Source organism: Pezoporus flaviventris, unplaced genomic scaffold (genome assembly GCF_033815535.1).
Source record: "Pezoporus flaviventris isolate CSIRO_AGI_PZ_B2104156 unplaced genomic scaffold, CSIRO_AGI_Pfla_v1 ptg000037l, whole genome shotgun sequence".
NCBI lineage: Eukaryota > Metazoa > Chordata > Aves > Psittaciformes > Psittacidae > Pezoporus > Pezoporus flaviventris.
Genome location: NW_026892585.1, coordinates 19,231,590 through 19,257,751, shown reverse-complemented (window position 1 = coordinate 19,257,751; position 26,162 = coordinate 19,231,590). Strand labels below are relative to the sequence as shown.

General features: G+C 37.2%; 1 protein-coding gene across 3 annotated transcripts in view; it reads right to left on the bottom strand.

The window, feature by feature from the left end:
- Window positions 1-26,162, bottom strand: part of KCNH8 (potassium voltage-gated channel subfamily H member 8) — a 202,712-nt gene that overhangs the window by 38,382 nt on the left and 138,168 nt on the right. For all 3 annotated transcript variants that reach the window (XM_061464918.1, XM_061464919.1, XM_061464917.1), the window contains 3 exons: window positions 6,910-7,107; window positions 2,898-3,097; window positions 1,125-1,374 (listed from right to left, as the gene is read on the bottom strand). In XM_061464918.1, the coding sequence (XP_061320902.1) occupies window positions 1,125-1,374; window positions 2,898-3,097; window positions 6,910-7,107 (648 nt within the window). The remainder of the gene's footprint in view (window positions 1-1,124; window positions 1,375-2,897; window positions 3,098-6,909; window positions 7,108-26,162) is intronic.

Genomic DNA, 26,162 nt, shown 5'->3' with positions numbered 1-26,162 from the left:
CCTAATTATAAATGGGTGATGGAGTGAGGTGGACTGTCAATCTAATAGAATTAAAGATTTTTGAAACAAAAAAGGACATGTATCATATTTATATTCTAAAAAAAAAGAGCAGTCAAATGCGCATTAGTAAAAAAAAGGAAATTGAATTACAGAAGACCAGAAGCTTGCATTATCAACAATCTAGTGCAATCCCACAAAACAGGAAGGAAAGCAAAAAAGGAAATGTTCTTTTTAACTCTGCTTTATAAGAATATTAAAGTTATCAGAAATAATATGTTTAAATCTAAAAAGGTGTTAAAATAATAATAAAGTAATTCTTTACAGTAAAATTTTTTATTTTCTTTTATGAAACCATTTTATAAACATTAACTTAGACAATTCTGATCATCCTTTAGCTGAAGACAAAGGGAATCTCTTTAGTAGGTATTAAATTTAGGCCAATCACTGAAATTTACAGGTGGAGATGCTTAAACCTTGATAAGACAAAGCAGGCATCTAGCAAACAACTAAATGAAATTTATTAGGACAGACCTTCTGGCCTTTTGCTGTTCTAATATACTCAGATAACTGTTGACAGCATCACTTAGCTTGAGGAAGGAGCTTTTTGGGGACCAGAGCCAACAGCGCTTGTTTTTCAGCATCTGACTGTCCTGCGGGTGGTGTGGGTATGAATGCATCAAAGAATGACAGTAAACTCACATCGTTCCCTTTCTTTTGGGAGCATTAGTGGGATCACTGCCTGGCCGCTAGTTTTCATGAAAGATTTAGGAACTAAAAACCAATGTCCTTTGAGGTGCCAGTACTGTCATCAAATTTACTTGAAAGCAGCAATTTGCATCAAAAACTAGCATATACCTGCTTACATGAAAAGGAGAGAGAATAAGAAAATCTGTGTGGGAGTAAACTATTGTACAGTTAGCACTCTAGCAATTGAAAGCTCCTTATGGCAAAAAATAAGTTTAAACTAAAAAATTTAGGGATGTCCATAGAGTATGAATAGCATATTAAAATCAAACAGATTGTTTCTCCTCAGACTATTAGGACACATTAATTGTTAGTAGTGAAGGTCCTCCTACACTGGAGGGCCGTTCTTTCTCTCTTTTAAGCTGTGATTATGAACATACCGAGAATCGCCAGCACCGTGCTGTCCTTCAGGACTTCCATGGAACCTGAGCACACAAAATAGATCGCTTGCAAGGCATCACCCTGCCGGAGGAGGTATTCCCCAGGAGCACAGAAAGAGGTTTTGATATGCAGAGACAGAGACCTGAGGCAACCGCGGCTAGCACACTCAAAAAGGGAGAGCTGCAGTATCTCCTTGTTCAAGTGCATGGTGATGTCTGAACGCAGCTCATCTGGGAAGTCTTTTAAGAGCTGTTCAAAAAAGAGAAAAATGAGTGAAAAAGAGAAAAAGTGTAAAATAATTTTTCTCCTTTTGCAGAAGCAATCTGATTTAGTAGTGCTACACATATCACATTGATACAAAGATTTCCCTTGATTTTTCTTATTCCCTTGATAAGACATGTATGCTATGTCTTAATAAATCATGATGACAATAAACACTGATAAATTCCAGGAAAAATATGAATAAAAGTATGTCTTTATAGTGAATCAAGAAAAAAAAAATCAACAGTTTATGTGGGAATTCCCCCAAATGCATAATTTAATCTTGTCCCAGCTTTTTTCAGCTGCTAGAATACATGAGCCTATTCAGGTATATATTGCTGTATGCAGTAGCATATACTGAAAGAGAATAAAAATTAACTTCATTTTGATTTTAAAAGGTTTGCATAAAATTCATCAACAGGCTATATTGCTTCTTATATGCTAAAACCATTGATAGATGAATAATTTGAAAAAATCTTTAAGTTTTCTTTTTATGTGTTTTTTGTTTGCTTTGCTTGTTTGTTTTAACAATGCAGTTTGTGGATGGGAGGCAAATCATGAAATACTGATGGTCTCTCCAAAGGCTGCCATTGTAGTACAGCAGTCGCTCACTTTCAGTGTGACTAAAGGTACAGAAGGTACACAAGCTGAAGGTGATCCTTAACAAAAACCACCAAGTCTAAGTGTTTTTTGTCTCTTTGGAAATCTTATTAGGCTCCTTCTATTGCTAGGATGCTGCTGGGTGTCTCATTCTTTGTGCTGCACACACCACAGAAAATTTATCATGAGAATGTTCTCAAAGCCGAATCTTTCTGCTTATTTTGACATTATCTTTAGAGGCCACTGAGTTTTATAATGACATGTATAACATGAACTTTGAAGGGAATGGTTCATTCAAATAACACTCCAGCAGGGAGGAGCCAATATATCCTCTGGAGTATAGGAATACATAACCTGGATAAGACATTTAATGCAAACAAGCAGAGGCATAACCAGAAATCTTTTGATTTCTCTTTCATGTTACATCCTGCAATATTTAAAAACATAGAGAAATGAATAACATCAAAAGTCAGGCCAAACTATTTTTTTACAGTATTGCAAAGAATTAAAAGAAAAGAAAGTGAGAGGAAAGAGCAGTAAAGAAGCAATAAAGAAATCCCTCCTTTAAAAAACATCTAAAAATCCCCAGTAGATTTTTTATTCGGTGAAAGGCAAAATTACTCACAGGGGTGTTTCTATTGGCATCATCCAAAAGGCTTCTGATGAATGCCTTTTCAGCATTTAAGAACTGCAGATGACTTTGAATTTTCAGTTTATGATATGATGTCCTAAACCAGATTTTTCAATAGCATACCCTCTTCCTGGGATGACCCAGCTTTATATTTATATATATTCTTTTTTATATATAACATCACACAAAACACAGCATCATAAATAGAAGAGTACAGCACCATCCTCCTCTAAGTCCGTAGTCAAAATAATGAAAAACACAACCTTCCTTATTTGGTTACCTCATTTGAATCAATTCCATTATTGACAGACCACGTGGTTTGGAAATATTCAAGCATCCTTTGCTTTAGCTGCTGTGGCAAGTGATGGACCCGTATAAAGTCCTTCAGGTCCTTGGTTCTTGTGTGATAAAGGGACCATCTGGAGTACATCCTCTGAATAATGGCAGTCACATTGCCAAACACCAAGGCATGCATCAGAGCTAGAGGAGGACAGAAATTATGTGTAATGTAGTGACTTGCAGATCTTTAAAACATAACACAGAAAATAAACAGGATTTTCACAGAAAATTGATTTCCTGATAGAGAGATTTAATAAAGCTTTTGAATATAAGACTCCATGAATAATATACAGTATTATTCATATGATTTTGCATTTCCATTTTTTGTGTCATTAGCAGTCACTGTCATGGGACAGGATGATATCTAGTCAGGGTACCAAGCAAAAGAATGCCCAAGCCAAATTAAGTTCATAGTCTAAATAAAAAGGAGATCAGATGAACACATGTAGTCAGGCATGTTCAGGAAATAACGAGAAGCTATTAATCAATACGAAAACTAGACTCAAATGGTCAGTTGGTAACGACATAGAATGTAACAGGTTTCTAAGAACTCATATAAATAAAAACGACAAGTTGTGGTCAATGGCTCAATGTCCAGCTGGAGACCATTAACGAGTGGCGTCCCTCACGGATACGTGTTGGGACCGGTTTCATTCAACATCTTCATTGCTGACATGGACAGTGGGATTGAGTGCGCCCTCAGCAAGCTTGCCAATGACACCAAGCTGCAGGGTTCAGTTGATACCCTGGAGGGAAGGAATGCCATCCAGAGGGACCTTGACACACTTGTGAGGTGGGCTGATGCCAACCTCATGAAGTTTAACCATGCCAAGTGCAAGGTCCTACACCTGGGTCGGAGCAGTCCCAGGCACAGCTAAAGGTTGGGCAGAGAAGAGATTCAGAGCAGCCCTGCAGAGAAGGACTTGGGGGTATTGGTTGATGAGAAAATGAACATGTGCAGGCAGTGTGTGCTTGCAGCCCAGAAAGCCAACCATATCCTGGGCTGCATCAAAAGGGGCGTGACCAGCAGGTCGAAGGAGGTGATCCTGCCCCTCTACTCTGCTCTTGTGAGACCTCACCTGGCGTATCGTGTGCAGTTCTGATGTCCTCAACATAAAAAGGACATGGAACTGTTGGAACAAGTCCAGAGAAGGGCCACGAGGATGATCAGGGGACTGGAGCACCTCCTGTATGAAGACAGGCTGAGGAAGCTGGGGTTGTTCAACATGGAGAAGAGAAGGCTGCGTGGAGACCTCATAGCAGCCTTCCAGTATCTGAAGGGGGCCTATAAGGATGCTGGAGAGGGACTCTTCATTAGGGACTGTAGTGACAGGACAAGGGGTAATGGGTTAAAACTTAAACAGGGGAAGTTTAAATTGGATGTAAGGAGGAAATTCTTTCCTGTTAGGGTGGTGAGGCACTGGAATGGGTTGCCCAGGGAGGTTGTGAATGCTCCATCCCTGGCAGTGTTCAAGACCAGGTTGGACGAGGCCTTGGGTGATATGACTTAGCGTAAGGTGTCCCTGCCCATGGCAGGGGGGTTGGAACTTGATGATCTTAAGGTCCTTTCCAACCCTAACTATTCTATGATTCTATGATTACTAATTGTGACCATGTGTAGTGGAATGAGGTTACAAACATTTAGAGCTGTATCATATCCTGTGGAATGTTAAAAAACAAAAAAAAAAAACCAAAACATTGTAGACCAGAAATTTTTTTTTTTTTAAAAAATCAATCTGTTTTCTTATGTTGCTTGAGAATGTCAAACATGGTGTGAAATTGTTTATCAAAAAGTTCTGACATTCTGCGTTTGTCTGCAATTATGGACTGGCCTGGGAATAAAAACAGCAGAAGCAAAACTGAAGAAATGCTTACAGATACAAGCCATCTGGGTTTGTCTGTGCAGAAATGTGCTTGCTGACTATGAGTGGAAAAAATCACAGCTAGATTGCCTGTCATGTGGTATTGATCTGAGGTATCTAATATAAACATTTACAAATTGTTTATTGAAAAAACTATTAGGAGCTTGATTATTACTCTCAAGGGACATCTATCTTTATAGTGCTTAAAAGAAAGCAGACAGACTCCTCAGAGTGGCAACAGAATTGGTTTATAAACAAGACATGATGTTGACCTTGTATGGCGATTTAAAGTCCAGTGTGAGTGAGAGACTAAAGGGAATAGCAGGAGGAAAGGATATATTTTGGTGGTTGAAAATTCTTTTAGATGGTACAAACAGGCAGAAAATTCTTTAGTTTGGGGATAGAACATCTTGTTCACTGGACTTTCACAGGTATAAAATCACTCTTCTACCTGCTTGCCTATGAGTAACTTTGCCCTTCAGTTTTCACCTCCCTCTGCGCACACTAGTCAACTAGTTCTTCACAGTTTTTTCAGTTCACAAGCATATCAGTTCTGCCACTCAATAACATAAGTGAAAAAGAAATTGCTATAACTGGACTAAATAAAAGTATAGGCTACTTTTATATTCTGCTCTATTAATTTTGTGAAAGCTCTGCCATATCAAAGTGAATTAAATATTCATGATTGCCTTATGCAGGATATCTCTTTATTCCATGAATAAATGGAATATTTATTGAAATGAAAACTCCTTCCTTCATTCCAACAGATTTTATGTAGTGAAAGCCCCAAATCACAAAGACCACATTGTATTTTAAAACTATAATTTTATGCTACCAGCAAGAGCAATTAATAAGCTGCTTATGTTTTTGTGACATTGTCAAAATCAAAATGTTATAATTCTTGTATGTTCCATTATATTGTTGCATGATCCATTATATTATATTTTCAGGACTGGGAAAAATGACAGCAATTCATTGAGCACTTTCTATATCACTTGATGCCACAAATACATAGTTTATGGGTCATTTATTGTGTTCCAGCTTGCAAGTGTCAAGTTGCTAATTTATTTTTTGACCAGGAAAATTTATGTTGCAAAGCTGACAACCAATGCCTTACTGACTACTGTTGCAGAAATACATACTAGTGTTTCCAGAGCAATTAGGCAAGCAGACAAAAATATGGGGGGGGGGGGGGGGGGGGGCAGTAGGAAATTGTGGTTTGATTTTACCCTTCATGCCCACTATGTCATCTTTGGATAGTATGATGTACACTCTATGAAATAGCACTGATGATTTTTTGTTGGAATAAAGGTAAAGAGAGAGGTGCAAGTACGTTCTTCAGTGGTCTTGGTTTACACCAAGCTCTGCAGGTGCTACCGGCTCACGTGCACAGGTGCCTCAGCAGAAAGGAGACCATAAATGAGCACTTGGCTTCCCCCAGCAGTGTGACTAGGTAATTAATATAAATACCACTGAGCTCCAAATAGGACAAAAACATTGCATTTAGATTCTAATCAGAACAGTGATGTGGTAAAATGTACTTCATGATAATTACAGAGATTTTTGTTTATGGTAGAGTCACATATAGTTCACCAAAAAGTTCTCCTGGCTCTCTTGCCTTCTCTCTGGGCTAGTGCTACACATGAGTATATGCACCAGCTCGCAGCCAGATTCACTGGTGAGCTGCCCACCTCCCTTTGTCGTCATTCCTAGGGCTGCTATGGGGACAGAACTGGAGCTGAATGTACACCAATTTCCTGGCTGACTGGAAGATTGCCAGCCACATAACCTGACAATAATGTGAGTTTGCATTTTACTGAGTGACAACTGTCTATTCTCACCTTAAGTGATCAAGTGGTTAGAAATAGGTCTGCTTAGGAGAGTTTGTCTTGTGTAAAATCAGCTAAGTTATTTCTTTCCTCATTTTAAATTAAACTTTCTGGGGTTTTTAGGTTTTTTTTGTTTTTTTTTTTTTTGTTTTTGGGGTTGGTTTTTTTGTTGGGTTTTTTTAGAAAGTTAACAGCATCGAAACATTAATTTTACTTATCAATACCTCCCCAAAACATTTTAACATGATGTATTTCTACTTACCCCCAATAAGCATTGTGCAAATGGAGAAGATCTTTTCAGCGTCAGTATTGGCTGAAACATTTCCAAACCCAACACTGGTGAGGCTGCTGAGAGTGAAATATAGGGCAGCTATATAGGCACTTCTGATTGATGGGCCTCCTAGTGTATTATTCTCATAGTAAGGAGACTCAATACGTTTTCCTAGCTCATGAAGCCAACCTGAAAAACAAAGCATAAAAAGAAATATTAAGGAATAATGACACCATGAAAACCACAAGTTCTGTAAAACAAAGTAATTCTAAAAAAAACCCCTTATTTAAAGACAGTGAATTCTTCACACAATGTCAAGACTAAAAAGACTATTGAACTGTAGGAATTTATGCAGCATGCTAAGTATTGTGTCTCTGGAGTATTTATTTTTATGCATGATTATTTATAAGAACTTTATTTCTGTATGGAAATCAAGAGTTTTTGAATTGCATATTACAGGTGTAATTAGATAATTCACAAGATCCATTATGGCACTGAAAGATAAAAATCATCACCTAATAACATTGCAGCAAGAATGCAATATTGATTTGGTTATTTCCATTAATTAATGCTTGGAAAGCTTTTTCAGATTCCAAGACTAATTTCTTTTAATAACAATTACATATTTAAAGCTTTTTGTGTGTCTCTTTTTCAGTAGAAAAGATTCAAACAACTAAATATAACTTACAAACCAGAATTAATTTTCAAAACATGCATCAGTAAGTTTTTCTAAATTGTTCATTTAGTCTTACCTTTAATTTTGCTAGATGTCTCTATGTGTACTACAGAAAGTAGAATTAGCTACTCCCTCATATATATTAGAAAAACAAAACCAAATCAACAATAAAACCCAAAGCAATAAACCAGGGAAAAGTATGCAACGCCTGTTTTGCAAAAGGGAAATAAATAACTTGAATGAATCGCATAAACACAATGCTTCACAAAAGTAAAGATAGGGAGAAAAAAACAAAGACAAAAATCATTCCTGTGCTCAGTTTTGCCTCTTAGATGGTTTGCCTGGGAGATTGAGAAGCTTTCCTGGCTATCCAGGAAGAACTGAGAAAACAGAATATTCCTGGCTGAGTTTTATTTCAGACTATAGGTTGAAGGTCCCCCTGTTGTAAGCTGAGACCTGATAGACTGATGTAAGCTGAGACCTGAAAGACTGAATCGTCTCCTGATGCTTATTCTCTCTCCACTTTAGCCAGCATCCATTTCTTCAGTTTGGATGAATCCAAATATGAAATGGGGGAAAGCCCCCTGTACAGAATACCTGCAAAAGTTGGGGGCAGATTTAAAGTATCTCTCCCAACACTTCTAGTTATGTTTGGGAAAAAAATCTGTAAGAATTTACCACTTAGAGCAGACTTGTTGAGCCACGGCTGCTACCATCCTCCATACTCGCGTGCTCTCCTCCAGAGAAAGCTAAGCCAGAAGGGCTAGGCAATAACAGTGTAAGGTCTAGAACTGGGCCTGCTGCCCCACTCTGTGCAGGACAGTGAATTTATTTCAAGGCATAAGTGAAAGTGCTTTGAATTGTCATAAGATGACAGTACTGAGCGGGCTTGTTTACCTTACCTTACCAACCAAGAAAACTTATTAAAATCTCCTTGACTTTACTTTCATAGAAAGCATTAATCACATGAGACTATTTTATTATTATGGTTAAACTGAAATAAATGAAAGAAAAGCAAAAATAAAATTAAAAAACCCACCAAACCCAAAGCCTAACTGAATCAATACCAGTCCTCTTTCTGTGCACTACTGTTTTCCTGAGATTACATTACAGTTCCTCAATGATAATATGGCCTTTTGTACAGCAGATTTCATTCCTATGTTCAGGTTAGGGAACGTAATCCTACACATTAAAGAACAAAGATAAAAACCTACAAAAATCCCTGTCAGAGAGCAGATAGAGTTAAAAAAATCTATCTAAACCTAACATAGAGGAATACAATCATAAAGTTTCAATGTTGGTTTTGAAAGTGTTCTTGTTTATAAAGAAAATCAAAATCAAAATCACAAATAAAATGAAATTTCACAAAACTGGAACAAATGAAATAAGTTATTTTTAATAACTGTAACTGATGTGTGACTACTGAAATAACACCTAAGAGAAAATCTCCTCCTTGCAAGTGTTCTAAAAGCTACTAATTCCTGGCCTCTGTATTCCCATGTTTCTGCCTTTTGTTATCTGAATGAAGTTCATATTTGTTGTTCCTGATGGTCATATTTCATCAGATTGCAAGTTTCTCCACCTCAGTTTCAGCTATCAAGCAAATAAGCAAAGCAGCAATAGTTTAGCTATTGTTAGTTCATACGAAACATTACAAGCCTCAATTTCAGACTTACACATTTCCAGTGCTACCCAGAAACAGTGGATGACTCCATTCTTTAATTGATAGATTGGTAAACTGGTTTCTCCTTTACTGCACATTTTCAAGATTATCAAGCAAGACACCCAACCCTACTGAAACATAACTGATAAAGGATGCATTGTGGCTAGTACAGGTAAGGTACAAAAAAATATATGCTTACACTGTATCAAACAGCAGAAGTCCCTATATTATCTATAATATTTCTTATAATTCTAGCACCGAAGTACCAAATAGAATATTAACATTTTATATTTGCTGACAAGCACACCTGACCAGGGTCAGTATTTGAAACAAGCGCTCTCAGCCCAGTTCTGTGGCATAACTGAGGGTCAAAGAAATTATTTTAGTCAGTAAGGTGAATGGCTTACCACTGACCTACAACAGTAGCAATCAGCAATTATTAGCAATTGTTAAAAAATGCAAAAACAAACGCCCACTATGTAAGGAAAAGCTATTAGGTAACTTTCTTTAGAAATGGACAATGAGATTTGGAGCAGAAAATGTGCATTTGAAAGGGAAGACCCAAAAAATACATTCCTCTGATTTGCAGATTACAGCTTCTTATTTCTACTTTGGCTGTTAGAAATGATCCTAATCAGGATGTTTTGAAGAAATTATCGGGGTTGAAGTTTCAGCCAAAATACATAAAATGCTACAAGATTTTTCAGATCAACTAAATTTCTCAGATTTGTGTTGCTAGCACATTTTTTTTTCTCCATTTGGGGCACAGATAAGATACTCTTGGTGCTAAAAACTTTCATTAGCCCATGCAAATAGTTGTGAGGTAACACAATTGACTAATGCCTATTACTTTTTTGGTTCCTGTAGGAGACAGCTGTCAGCAGATTCTCTGGCAAACCTGAGTAATTAATTTCTGCCCTTACAGAAGAAGAGAAAAATAGATATACCTTGTAGTCAGAGGAAGCTTCCTAGAATTTAACATTATTAATATTGGCTGGCTCTGAATTAGTATTATCCAGATATAGCTCTAATTTTGAAAAATTTTTCGAACATCAATTAGCATAATTAAGAGGAAGATTTTTCAACGGGAAAAAGAGCACTTAAGTAATCAAGTCTTATCAGAAAAGTCAGCAGGATTTAGCTGTCTAGCTCCATTAGGCTACCTTGAAAACTGCTGGAAGAATCTGCATTAAGTTTCATCTTATATGTGTATGGGGAATACTTAAGTACCAGCAGAAACATAAACAACCATTTAAACATCTGTAGATGGCATGCTTTATAACTGGATATAAAACACATTATCTAGTTTACTGGACATCCAGAAACTCAGTCTTCCCTTGGTTTGTTGCTTGCATTGCGTTGAGCAGGTAAATCACTCCCTATAATGTTCTATACCACTACTTAAATTTTACTTATATGCCATACACTTAACATAATGCTGTCTGGCACTTCAACAACTTAGAAAATAGTTACATTTTCTAATACATTGATTACCTGAGGTATTTATTTTATAAATCAATTTTTTTTTTTCCAGTATAAGTGTAGATGAAAACTCACTGGCTTAATCTGCATTATTGTGTCAAGCAGTGCAAAGAGGTATGGATGAGGAGTATCTCTTAGGGTACCCCTGAATGCCTGAAAGCAGGAACAGTTCCCCAATATATCAGTGATAATGATGATAAAAGAGAAAGAGTCAGCCAAAACCCTTTTCATTAAGGAAAAGAGAAAAACTATACAAGAGAAACAAGACCTTTCACCACTGGATTGCATTTTAAAATGAAAATCACCATGTGACCTGTGAGCTATGTTGATTTCCACTGCAGCAGTCCCTGGTTGCTGCTGATAGCTCCTCATTTTGGATCTAGAGTCTGGCAGCAAGAAGCTGTAGGTTTGCAGAAGAAGTCACACCACCGTTTCATTACATAGCTGCACACTCTGATCTGCCAATAATTGTCTCATATTTCCATTTTAAATGGGGGAAAACTGTTGCGAAGGTCCCACTAACCTCAATGAAGCACAGATTTTAGCTTGTATCTCTCTTCTAATTCCTTGCAATATTAACCTCCAGAAAACGAACCTTAGGGCAAAACAGTTGCTAAAGTAGAATAATTAGGTGAATTCCCTTCTTTATAGGTAAAAGCACTTGTGATTACAAGTTTCTGTGAGATTGTAAAAGTCCGAATTTGTTCCATCAATTGTCCATGTTGATTCTTCAGAACATGCCATAAAAATCATTTAAGGGGGGGAAACCAGAGCCGATATTGTATCTGAGGTAAGATGTTACCACCATTTTGTATAGCAGTATGATTAATATATTCTACCTTATCGAACTCTAATTATCATTCATTAGACATCAAAACATTAGCTTTGTTTTTAAGATTGCTTCCAAAGAATTTTACATAGTTACGCTCTAATTGTTTCTGACTGATAAAATGCATTCAAAACTTATAGGTATACAAGAGGACTAAACCATTTTACTTATTCCAGTGTTCATGACTTTGCATTATTGAATCATCATTGCCTCTATTCTCATGGTGATTACTCATTTAAAGTATTCAAGTTCTCAAGAACCTCAAAGCCTTTTTTATCCCTGTCTAGACAAAATGGTTTTGACACCTGCAGTTTTTTCCTGCTAAAACATTTACATTTTTTCCCCCCAGACTAAGAATACACTAAACAGCACTATTCCCACTACTGTGGAACATCACTGTTATCCTTTCATTGTCACAAAACCTGAGCATTTGTTTACAGATTTGGTCCATGATGGAATTTTGCCTGTCAGGTACCAGAGCAGATGACTTAAGCATTAAAGACCCCCAGAGGTAACAGGAGCAATCATACTTTCAGTCACTGTTGTGAAGGGCTGTAAATATAGTAGACCTGATTGCACCAGGTCACAAATAAACACGAACCAGGGTTTTCTTTCACAAGTATTAGAACAAATATGCACTAAAAAAATAGAAAACCCCTGAAGGTGTCATACAGCCACAGGTTCCACGAGCGTGAAAGTGCAGCTCCATCATGTGTGCTCAAATGGCATAATTACACAATACTAAAATGCAGTATATGACAGAACCAAAGGAACATCTACTGCAGTGAAATTCACATAGTCAAATTCTGTGGAGGGAAATTCCTGGCATGACATAGAAGAGAAATAGATTTAACTTGGACTATATGAAGCACAGTTTTATCTCAACTGCTTGTGGCTGAAGCCCTTGTGGTAGAGGCACACATAAAGACACTGTAGGCTGCCATCTGTGACCCCGGTACCAGAGCCCAGGCACCAGCCATGCTGCCTGGGAACTGCCATACATCCAACAAGTATGGGGATCAGTGCACGATGGAAGCATCTGTCCTCCACAATTCACGGTCTCATCTCTTTCCTTTGTGACACCCTAACTGTATTTTTTTTAATCTGATTTATGTCTATTTCAATATTTTTCTCCATTTTAATTTGTCTGGGTTATAATCTTTAGTACCATTCTGGTGCATTCATTGCACCAGCTTATCCAGATAGAGTTAACTATATTAACCTTATACAAGCAGATTATACTTGACCTCTGGGCTCAGTAGACATTTAAGTGCCAACAGAGGTGAAGCATGTGAATATTACCATGATGAAAACCACAGAACATTTTCTACAGATATATATAAAAGTTTATGCACTTTTGTTGGATGAATGCCCAAATTATAGTAAATAACAACTCGACAAAAAAATCCCTTTAATATGTAATTAAAGAGAAAAAAAAATATCCTTTACTATCAAGCATTCTATCCCTCTTCCTATTAAGTAGATAAAATCTTTAGAGGGGAGTGGACAAATTTTGAGAGATTTCATGCTTCAGGTCTGAGTTGTTAATTTCTTTAAAACCTAATGCATAAACCAAAATAAAACCTTCATCTCTGTAAATGTATGTGTATCATTTAAATGTGTAAATGTATATGTATCATTTAAACACCCATGTGAAATCACTAACAGCATATTTTGGGAAGCTTGAAAACAATGGCAGTGACAAGAAATGTAAAAATTTTAAATGAAAAGTAGTTGAGTTTCAAAAGCATGCTCTTCTCAGAAACAATGTGACAAAGTCATAACAAGATATTGACCCATTGTGCTCACTGAAAATGGAGTTTTCAAAGTGTGATAAATATTCAATAAACTAAAGAGTTTCAGGAATAAGAGGTGCTCAATCAAAGGATTAAAAAAAGAAAAATAATCTAAGATTTTATTGTAATGTTGCTGATAACAACAGAAACACAGCTGAGCCCAGAGAAGTGCTGAAAACCTGACAACTAAACTTTAATTATCTGACAACACTTAATTCTAAATTGCAAGTATCACTGCTTAGAATAAACAAGAAAAATGTCTGTATTCCCATGGTAAAATTGATGCCCCACTGGAGATGCTGACAAAATTCCTTTGTGGGGAGCATTTAATTTCTTGTTATCAGCAGGGTGTGGCCTTTTAAATTACATTTTCATTTTGGAATGCCATAAATGCAGGGAAAGACACTTTTTTATCCTACAGGATGTTTTTAATCCATTCCAGTGAAGGCACTATAGACACATGAATTATAATGCAATTTCCAAAATCTCTCTGGTTGATCACTCCTGGGCATGTTCACGACTTGTAAGTGGTACAGCAATAGGCCTGATATGAAATTACTTGTAATGCCAGCATTTTTTTTTTTTAAACAGTGTTGGAAATATATCTTTTAACAAATGTTTGGTCACAGGTAAGAACAGGGTGGGCTTCTGTGTCTTCCACCTAATGAAAATGCTACACAAAAATTCAAGAAAACACAGTGTACATGAATTACAAATAGCTTCAAACATTTCAAATCCCAGTTTCTAACCAAAACCCAACTATGTGTGATAGTTTTGACTGGGATAGAGTTAATTTTCTTCCTAGTAGCTAGGATGAGGCTCTGTTTCAGAGTTGTGCTGAAAACAGTGTTGCTAGCACGTTTTAGTTATTGAGCAGTGCTTACACAAGAGCCAAGGCCTTTTCTGCTACTCACCCCACCCCAACAGTGAGTTAGGCTGTGGGTACACAAGAAGTTGGTCAGCCAGGACAGCTGACCCAAGGGGTGTTTCATACCATATGGTGTCATGCTTAGAAATAAGAAACGAAATAAGAAGGAAAGGGGGGATGTTGCGAATGATGGTGTTTGTCTTCCCAATTAAACATTACTCAGGATGGAGCCCTGTTGTCCTGGAGATAGCTGAACACCTGCCTGCTGGTGGGAAGTGGCAAATGAATCCCTGTATTGCTTTGCTTGTGCAAGCAGCTTTTGCTTTACCTTTATAAGACATCTTTATCTCAACCCACGAGTTTTCTCACTTTTACCATTCTCATTCTCTCCCCCATCCCACTGTGAAGGGAGTGAGCAAGTGCCAATGTGGGGCTTGGTTGCCAACTGGGGTTAAACCACATCCTGTGTTCATGCATTAAACTTAAACATTTCTAGATGAAGTCCTATCTTCTTTTGTCATGCAAAGTAAGGTTTTGTTCTTTTACTTACTCTTCTACTGGACTGGACAAACTCCTGAGGACCAACCCAGACACATTTTCAAACTGACAGCCCCAAATGTTTCTCCTTCACCATGTGGCAAAATATTCTCTTTCCAGAGAAATTATTTCATGTCTACAACTACAGCATATTCTGGTGAGAGAGGAAAGAAGGGAGTGATATGGGGGAAATAAGTACCTTTAAGGGGCTCTCTAAGACAGTCTCCAAAAAGCTAGCTGTAGCTGGTGCTCTGAATGATGGTAGAGGTTATCAGTGGAGGACTTTTCCTCCAGGACCATTTGCTATGTGGAATGGGAACTGTTTACCTGAGCTTGTCCTGTGTGGTCCTGCAGGCTCTCCCTTGCAGGTTAACTGGGTAAGATTTGGGTGGCTTGTCCCTCTCACACCTACACTGCATTCCTATCTTGCTGCCACATAAAGCTTCAGATTGCATCTCTAGGACATGCAACTGGTATTCTGTAGATGTCTAAACAAATCAGACAACTGCACAACTATTTTGTTCATAGTGCTGAGGAAGACTCCAATACACTTTCCCAAGAGTTTTACAGTATAGCAGTATATACATTCCACTTACAGCAGAAATACATTTATTCCAAGGGAGAGACCTCACTATACTACATATAAGAGATATGTATAATAATTTTAAGAGTTAACTCAGCAGACCTGGAAGGAACACATTCCTTTTGATATTTTGTGATAATTCTCTAAACAACTTACTGTTGCATAGAAGCTTCAGTGTATATGGTAAAGTGCACCTGCATTCCTGCAGAACTAGGTCATAAATTCCTTCAGTCTCATTTATCAAGAAGTAGGTAAATTTAGAAAACAAATATACTGAAAGTCATCTTCTTCTGTAAGTATGTACAGCTCTTCTCAACAGTAATTTGTCAGATGGTTATATTTGGATATGTAGGAGATTTAAATCCTTCTTGCTTTCACAAGTGAGAAGGTTGTTTTTTTTCTCTTCCTGCCGTGGTTTAAACTCAGTCAGGCAATTCGTTCACTCACTTCCCCCCACTTCTTTCCCTCCCCCTGCTCCCGGAGGGACGGAAAGGAGAGTCAAAAAAGAATGCAACTCCCACGGGTTGAGATAAGAACAGTTTAGTAACTAAGGTATAACACAAATCACTACTGCTACCACCAATAATAACAATGATAAAGGAAATAACAAGGGAAGAGAATACAACACCTCACCACCAGCCAACCAATAACTCACCCCCCAGGCCCGACCAAGCACCGACCCATACCTCCTCCAACCCTGCAGTCTCCCAGCCCTTCCGGCTAACTCCCAGTTACATCCTGGGCATGACGTGCTGTGGTATGGAATAACTCTTTGGTCAGTTTGGGTCAGGTGTCCTGTCTCTGCTTCCTCCTGGCTTCCCCTCCTCCCTGGCAGAGCATGAGGCTCACAAAGTCCTTGGCCAAACCAAAATATCATTGTTATCAGCTCTGTTCCCAGGCCGAAAGTCAAAACACTGCACTGCACCAGCTACCAAGAAGGAGAAACATGACTGCTACTGCTGAACCCAGGACACTTCCCCACTTCATTGAAAGGAAGAGATAGAGACATTTTCAATATAAAATTTCCATGGCAGTCAATATATACAAAATACTATATATAGCTAATTATTTCAAGCTTTTTCTTTTTACTAGGACTACTTTATAAAAAACTGTAAAACCATTAATATATTTGTAAACATATTTGTAGTGAAGACAAATGCCTTTATTTTTTGTTTTCAATTCTCCTGGTTTATGTTCCTCCCCCCCAAAAATATAAAATTAGTAATATAAGTAAATTAACTTCTTTTTTTTTGTAATATATAATCTTTGTTTAATTTTAGATCACAGATACAACGTAAAGTCTAAACATATAGTCAGTTTAAGAAATAAAACTGTAAGCCTATCATTAGAAGCATATAAATAATTTGCAAATCATCTCCTTTAAGAGATGTCACACTGTCACTTCACAAAAAATCTCAGCATCTAACGTTAGTGCTCCTTAGGCAAACTGGCTGTTACTGTCCTTTTTCAGGCTACTAAATGCCTTGCAGCTAAGCTTGGAATCAGAAACATTAGCGCTTCTAGTCCATTCAGTGCAAAGAGCACATCTATCTATGTTCTCTTTGCTTTCCTGTGTTCCATCAGTCTGTACCCATCTGCTAGAGCTTTTCTGTAATATTCTTTTGGGCAAGAGCAACATTTTTATCCTGTGTTAATTCAGTAACAGAGGCAAGAGGGTCTTGACCCGTAACTAAGATCTCAGGTGACGTTGTAATAAAATTAACAGTAACACCTATTTTTTATGGCGTGAGCTAAAATCATAGATACCTGCTTTTCAGTTTTATATGTTTGGAGTCCAAATTACACCAAAAATTATGTGAGCTACTACACGTGATTCATTACTGTCTTTTTAAAGAAATAAATAACCTCCTCCGCAAGCAACAGAGATTACATTAAAATTAAACCTTTAGTATCAAAGACTTGAACAAAAACACAGCTTTGAAGAATGAGATTTTTAAGTCTGCTAGCAAGACTTTAGGTCTGTACGTGTGCTGTATGGCACAGTTGATAAACTAATCTTACTTCCGCCCTGATGTTCTCACTTGTTCAGGTCTCACCATCAGAGAATCTCAGGCTAAAGTCTTTCAGTATTTTATTTACCTGGCTATTTCCCAGTCCTAACAGTGAGCATATAAACACTCTTGACTCAGAATCTACAAATAAATTATCCTGGGGGCAACGAAAGTGGTGATCACAACCTTAAAATTTTTATTAAAAAGTATGATTTATTAGCAAAAGCAAGAGGACTATGATTTTTAGATAACAAGAGGACTATAATTTTTCGATAAACAGTGAAATATGCTACATCTATTTTCATACTGCCTGTGTAACCACAAGCAATCTGCAAGAGTGGGGGTGTTTACTCGTAGACTCCTCTATAAGAGTCCTCTCTGCTTCTCAAAGATGACTAATGCAATAAGTGGTCCCTGATAGTCGATACCTTCCCCTCTTCTGCTATCTCCTCCACTCCAGCAATCAAGACAATTTTAAGCAGCTTCTACCTGTTCGAATGCAGCCTCCCAACTTGGTAAAACAGGGGCACACGCCTCAGCACAGAAGCAATTTCCTTCAGTAGTTCTAATTACAAATGAAAGGGTAATTGAAGAATTGCAACAAAACCATGTTAGTTTTCATTTGACTAGCTTGCATAATCACGCAGGGGATGGATGGTATGACAGTACAGCGTTCAGTTCAGGTCAGTGTTGCCTGTTGCAGTCCACATGACATCCATTTCTCCTTGTCTTCTAAAGTAATAACATCCATGCTAGCTAGATAACAGCTAAGTATGCTAACCCTCACTACAATCTTCTCCTTGCTTTCTACATAGATTTCTCAATACTAAGTCTTTCTGTCTGCATTTGTGCTGCTTTCTGGAACAGGATGCTGCCCCAGTCAGGCAGCCATACGCTGGCATGTTAACAGGGAAGTATGATGCTTTTAAAGTTACAGAAGTTCTGAAACAAAACATCTATATTTGCATATCTGACAGGACTTTCTGAAATGCGTGACATAAGGAAATCTTAAGCACTAGCATTTTTATCTATAGCTACCTTAGATCTGACAATGGAAAATAATTTAGAATAATTAGGTATAATTACTTTTACAGAATTTGGTCTGTGTAAAACTGTAGAATGTCATGACATACTCTCACAGCTCCGCATTGGTTTCTGTTGCTGAAAGTAGTTACTAGTTAACTTTAAGCACTGTCTGTCACTGGAAAGTACAAAAGAAACATGAATATTTGCCAAGAATGGAAGAAAGTCTGAATAGAAGAAAGTCTTGAATAATTCCTTCATTTTTATATGGAAATTATTTTCTATTCTGGTAGTACGAAAACCCTTCTTTTATGAAGTGCCTTCTCTTTTAAAGGGTAGGAAAAAGGATAAATAAACATAAAATAGGAATGTACACAAAGAACATTTCTAGATTAAAAAAATGTAAGGCATGAATGTGCTACAGAAGAAAAGAAAAGCAATTTTAGTTGTTATGGGAAGTCTACAGAATGCAGTATGACATTCTAACAACCCAAGATCTCTACCTATATGATGAGGCTGAAAGAGACAGTCCAATCAAATATTTTAGCAGCTGCTGAAAAGATTTCAAAGTACATAACAAAGGCTTTGTGGGTTTAAACTGAATTAAAACATTGTAATTTGAATAGCCAAGCCATGCTCTTTAAAACCAGAAGTAGAAATTTCTGTGAAATCCTAACAAAACTTCCTATTACACCTATGTGGAATAGACACTAATATTTTAGCAAACTGGTACAAAGCTCTCCAAGAGGGTAGTGTAATCCCAGAACAAACTAACCAAATAGATCAAGACATCTCCAGCCCTGCTAGTTTTCAGGACCTGTGTAGTGTAAGCTGTGTCTGAACCCATTTATTGCTGGTGATAGTCCTGCTTCAGCTAGCTGGCTGGACTATATAAATACCAGAGGTTCCCTACAGCCAGCATTTCTATGATTCAAAGTATATCAGTTAAGGGTTAAAGACTCTGATGTAATTTCTAACTGATGCACAGTATTTGCAACTTTCAATAAATTATACTCTATGGTATTTCCATTACAGAAGCCATGTGGAAAGATCATGGTGTTATTTTACCTCTTGGGACTATTCCCTCTTATAAGGTGGATACTGAGCAGATTTTCCCCTACATGTGGCACTGAGAATTTCTATTACGGCTGCAGAAATTGATCCAGCTACAGCTTTTCCACTGAGATAAAAACTGCTTTGTGGAATTAATGAGCGATATGTAGGTAATCTGCAGTTAGACACAGCAGGACACTTTTCACTTTGTCAAATCTCAGGGGCTTCATCCACACACCAGATTTTTAGTTTTCACTTAAAAATTGTCTAAAATTTTTCTCCTAGGTACAAAATCTCGGAAATGTATTAATAACCACATAAAAAAGTCACACTCCCTTTTATAAGGTACTTTCATCCATATTTTTTCTGGGCTGCAAATCCAACAGGTCATCTTAGTCATGGGGTATTGTGATTGCTAAAATGGCTCAGTCAGAAGGCAAAGTACAGTGTGTAAAGGCACGTATAGTTTAATCAAGGAACTAAGCCTATAGAAAAGAGCAGGGAAGAATATCAGAATAAAACCAAGACCTAAAGCAGTTGAAATACAAATTAATGTTAAAGTAAACACAAGGGAAATTTCTCAGTTCAGTTCAACAAACAGCACTCTAGTTTGGCACAGCTCCATCACAAAAATAGTGATTTGGGTTTTCAAACACAAAATTGGATTATTTCCACAAATTTTATTTCTATGGATATTTTTAAAATTAAACAAATTAAATTGCATTTTAAATCCCGCCAAGGTCTGTTATACACAGGTCTGAAAGAATGGATGTTAATAAAGAAACCCTTTCCTAGCAAGCATGTTTTACACATAAAGTAAAGGATGTTTTCAGTTAAGTCTTTATGAAACCTTTATTTTTAAGTGTAGATCTTTACCATGTGTTGAAAGGACTCCACACATGCTTCCAGCACATGTACAGGTGATTATATCTGTGCATATAAAACCCCTTGTAGCTGCTAACTTTCTCTGTGTCTATACTAACAGACTGACAAATGAGTGAAAAACTATGTGACTTTTCTAGTATTGTACTAAAATCTGTGCATAACTATCTGCAAATAGGATTTCCTTTTAAAAAACTAGAAGAGCTTTCACTTCCTAGTTACACTTATTCAAACGTGTAACCCAATCAGATTAAAGAATTAAGTTTTTTTATAAATATTTCACACTATAAGCTTCTCCAAATTGGGCCTTATATAAAATATTCTATGTTAGAATTGTTTTAATCATTCAGGTAATGTATCAGGCACACTTTTAAATACATACTTTTTGGTTGTTTTGGAATAAATAAGTACATTTATTCACTCTAATTTCTTCATGATTTTAATGAATTTGTCTATTTTAGTACTTACAAGGCTAGAAAATGAGAACCTCAAGCATTAATTAATAGAAAATATACACATTGTGTGTGCAATAAAAGTGTTACTTTTACGGAGGAGTAAAACTTAAAAAGTTTTAAGAAAACATTGAAACTCTATAGAAGCTTTCTAGTGTAAGGTATTCTCCTGTGGTTTAAAACTTTTGTTCAAACTGTTTTGGTTGAAAGAGAAGTTTCCCAGTTCTTTGTATAAAACTGCTTTTATCACTGTGAAATTCTCCAGTACTGTGGTATGCCCTTGTCTTTTTCAAAGGATGTACCACATAATCCTTTCTACAAACAAGTGGTGTTTGCAATTATTTGTGAAATGTGTGCTTTGAAAACTTTCATAGCTTCAAAATAATTGTCTTGTTTTGGTTGTCCAGTTTATTCTCATTTATTATTCATGTATGACAGCTCAGGGGCTAATTATTTTATGTAAGTGCTGCAAGAAATGACGCAAACTATTTGGCTGAGTCTCTTAGATACTGATGTCCCCAAATACTTCACAAGAATGGTACCCATCAGCATTTCCTTCATATATTAATCAGAAGTGAATCTTCAGCCCTGCTCCCCTTGACGTACAAAATTGGTGAGTATACAGGTATGCATATTCCACACAACAATAGACCTTCAAATTCTCCTGTTCAACAGAGCATTACAATTCATTTAACTAAATTTAAGATGTCAGCTCTCCTGCATGACACAACTATATACATTTCCTTTTTAAATCTTTAAGTTGCTTCTTAAAAAACAGAAAGGCCCATAGTTCCAAAGTAACATGTTCTGTTATTACTAGTGACAAAAAATTAAGAAAGCTGTAAATGACGCAGGCTGAAAAAGGAATTGGATTCAAACATTCAAATACAGAGATGACAGATTGGAAGGAGCAATTGGTCATGGCTAGTGAATTATGCCCTTTACAATTCAGTTAGCATGAAATTCTTTCCTCCCCTCTAAGTATTCATAAACTCTGATGGATTTGTGTGTTTGGAGTGGTGAAACTTGACCAGTATTTTATCGTAGAATACAGTTTTCTTGGCCAAGAACCTTGGAAATTTACAACTGCTCTTTCTGGCAGTGAAGAGGATCCACTTTGTTCTATCAATGCAACAAAAAAACCCTGAACTGCTGTTCCTACCCTTGATTGAAGTGATCAAACCAGACATAATTCACCTAATACCTCACTGGCAAAAAGGAACATAAAAGACTTCAGACCTCTGTTCTCTTCAGCCTTGGAGATTCCAAGCCTTCATCTCTAGCTTCACCTGGACACTGGAGACCCTAGTGAAAGACTCAGGCATTGGCCATTCCTCTGTTGAAATCACATCAGTATGAGAAAGGAAAAAAGAACCAGAGCTCAAGGCAGAGAGCTGCCCAGGAAGAATGCTGAATGAAGTAACCTATAGACCAGGATAAGGTGTTCTCTTCAAGGGATTTGCCTTGTACGTCTGTCTTCCACACCTTAGACACAAGTTCCTGTGCCTGAGACCCTAGCTTGAAGACAAGTGAAACTCAGTAACAATGCCTCACTCTCCTTCTTTGGACAGAAGAAATCAATGGCTTCTGGTTTGTTTTTCACCAGAAAAACCTACTTCATATCTGTGTGCTAAACAGAGACAACATCAAGCTGCTTCTCCAGAATGAGATGCATGCCCTGAGAGCTAACTCAGAGTATAAATCCTTCACTGGGAGTCAGGCAGACAAGTCTCTTTAAAGGGTGTGACTGCAAGCGTGTGTTAAACGAAGCTGGGTGGAAGTTTTGTATTGCAAAGTATGTGAAAGTATAGTGTTTCAGCCATGACTGAATTGTTTTCAGAAGTGCTGTATATTGTAAAAATAAAATATGAGAGTAGAGGTAGTTTATTGAAATAAAGATTTAAATAGCTAAAGAATACCCTCTACAGTCCTCATTTTAAAGCTTCTCTCAAACACATACAATTTACCTTCTACAAAAACACAGGTTGGTTTGTTTGTGGTTTGTTTTAGTTTTGCTTTTGTACCAACTCCTCCATAGTCAGAATGACAGTGGGTGGACTAGTAAAAAGTTGCAGCTGAATTTCTGGTGGACAAGAAGGAATTTTTTTGAGACAATTACACAGATTATGCATGCAGCTTTGACTCTCTAAGGGAGCCATCATACTGACTCCTGGCCTTCTCCTAATCTCCTCACTACTCTTCAAGATAGCTAAGTTTCAGCAGCTCATATGGTTCTCACAGAATTAACACCTTTAGCAACAGGAAACATTTTCAACATTCTCTGTTTCCCATAAGATAGATCGAAAAGTCATTTCTCATATTTGATAGGAACTTAAAGGGGAATAGTTCAGTATATATTAATTCAAAACAGCAGACAGCAAATAAAGAGCCTATGCCTAAATCTGTTACCAGTTATCTGTAGAAAAGAGAGTAAATGTATTGAAGTCAATGGAAGTGGAGTGGTAAGATCAGCCAGTAGCCTCAACACAGTCTAGCCTCTAGTTCGTGTCAGCTAACAGAAAGTTAATCTGATTTTTACAGGTTGCTGAAAATCATGCCACGTCTCCATGATACATCTGTTTCACCAGTGAGAACAATTGAAAAGAACAAGATGGAATGTAATGGAGAAGGATCTGAAAAGGACAAGGACCATACTGCTGTCTCAGGTGGGTGGAATGACTAGTCCAGGAGTCATGTTTTTATCAGACATTAAAGTTAAGCTGCTGCACACAGAACAACATTCCAAATACCTCATGTAATCTGTTAAAACAACAATAGTAGAGCTAAGCAAGAGATACAGATTTTAACATTATACTACACTGGCATATGTCCCGATGCCACCATGTCATGACAGTTCATGAATAATATTCACAGACACTACATCTTTCTCATTGTACAATCACCTGGCTAAATTTGTGAATGTAACCATAGTTTTATATTATTTGGAATTATAATATTGCCTAAATGACAAAAAAAAAAAAAGAAACAAAGGCTTACAATTAGGCCCAGCAAGAACAAAGCAAATATACTTTTTGGTCTGGGTATTTTCACAGGGAGAACTTTATCACTCCCATTGCCCCAATCCAAATACAAATTAGGCACCTCATTTGTTTAAATTAGCCAGAGAAATAGATACACAGAAACAAATGCTGCTCCCACTGAAGTCAATGTTGTGAGATCTGGGCTATGGTGCATGTCTGATGGCAGAGCAAGGTCCAAAGCATTATTTTAACAGTACTACAGCTTTAAATGTTTGCTTTAAGGGTTAGCAAAACCTTGGTCTTGAAATCTGTGCTGCAGGCTTTCTGAAGAAGCACTAAATGGAGTAAAGAGGTTATTAAAAGCTTTTTTCTCTCCCTTTGCCTTTCCCCCACAAAATAGAAGAAAACAAAAAGCAAAGAAATCTTTTCATACCAGGCATAGTTTTCATTTCTTAGAGCAAACCCGTCCCTGTATTTCAGCTATTGTATGCATTGCAGCATCCACACTTAGGGCACCAATTTTTCATGCGGACACCACCTGAGACACTCCAGTGAAGAATAAGCATACTTTCCAAAGGGGAGACGCATTCCTTTTAATAACAAAGCGTAGCATTCTATTTTTTATATTGTATTTTTAATGTTGCCACTCAGAAAGCCTTCCATCCCTTGGGGTTCTGTGATTCTGTAATGCCTGCAATGAACTTTGTGTAAATTCTATTGGTGGAAACTTGAGTCTCCAGTTTTTATATTAATGTAATAAAATTTAAAGTTTAAAAATTAAAACCTGTAAATAAAAGACTAAGGATCATATTCTACTGCTTTGCCTACAGCAATAAATCTCTTTTACATGCTCTCCAAAACAGTACAAATTTTCCAGTTGAGGCCTTCTTATAGAACAGAATAACCTCAGTGTCTTACAATAACACTATATTACGCCTCAAGCAAGATTCCTCCTCTGTGCATTATCTGCACACAGATGTGTGATTTATTAAGATCTTCAGATCTCATTTTACTTTGCTTAATCACTCATCCCCTAAATCACATCTGCTGTTCACCCCTCAATATATCACCTACATGGATGCTGTGAAGTGTAGCAGATTGGTCATTTGAAGTTTTCTTAAGGTGAAAAGAAAGGCTACCCACGCATAGTTGTCTATCACCAGAGTAGCAAAAATTATAGAGCATGAAGGGCCAAGATGTAACTTCAACATGTTTCACCAGCAAGTAGTTTGCATGTGGAGAGCAACAGAATCTGCACTGATTGAAGAAATTATATATTTTTATCTTTATGCTCATATATGTGACATATAAGCTTAAACAGAAGTGTTTTTTGTAAAATAATGGCTTCATGACAGATACTTGGAGTTTTCTGAGCTCTCAAACCCAATTTCTAAATACTTGAACGTTTTAAAACTCTTTCTTTTAAAAAAAAGTACACCACCACCCACTCCAAACAAATCCCCAAAGCTGCTAAATATTTAACTTAGAGAAACAACTATTCTGACAACCATAGAGCTAATATCTGTAGGAGCTTTGTACGAGTCATTGCAGTTACAGTCATATACATTCAGAGAATCTAGATATTTTAGAGAGCAGCTTTCTAGGCAAAAAATGCAAAAACACAATTTGTAGGAAAAAAAGCCCAAAACCTAAACCCAACAAAACCCTAAAACCAATCTCCAAACTAAAAGAAAATCAGGCTCTAAGCTCAACAGAGAAGCTCTTTGCCAGGTGGGATTTTAAAGTCTAAGAGTACACACCACTAAGAAGTGCCTTGACCCATCTAGCAAGGAAGTGCATTGCCTGCAACTGTCCACAGAAGATTAATCCGTGTGTGATAACCCAGATCTCAACACTCTTTGTTGAAATGCAAGTGGGACTTCTGTGAAATGGCTCTGTTCCAGTTAAACTGCGATTGATTCTGATGAAGTTGTTGGGTCATTCACTTGTTAGTGCCGTTGCCCAAGAGAGGACAGAACTGAGGGGTGAAAGTTAATGTTTTCATAGCAGTAAATGCCAAGAGCCCCAGGGGTTATAAGGACAATTTCTGTTTTCCCAATGTGGCCCTTGCTCAGGTAAAAGGGAGAGGGACAGGCTGCATGGCAAGTATAGACAGCAGCCCCACCTGGGGAGCATGGTTGCAGCCCATCCTTATTATTGGGGCTGCAATGAATGCTTTGAAATCAGCTATTAGTTGCAGCTTATGTAAACTGATGATGTGTTTTCATAATTACTTCCCACCAAACAGTCTTTTCTTTTTATTGTTATCATTATCTGGATTTGGTTTTTTGTTAGCAGTATTTGACCAATTTGTGCACAGTGTGCTTTCTTTGTATATTCTTCCTTACAGCTGCAGTCTTTTCTTTGAGAGGTTTACACTCTATGAGGAGTTCAACAGCAGGTCACA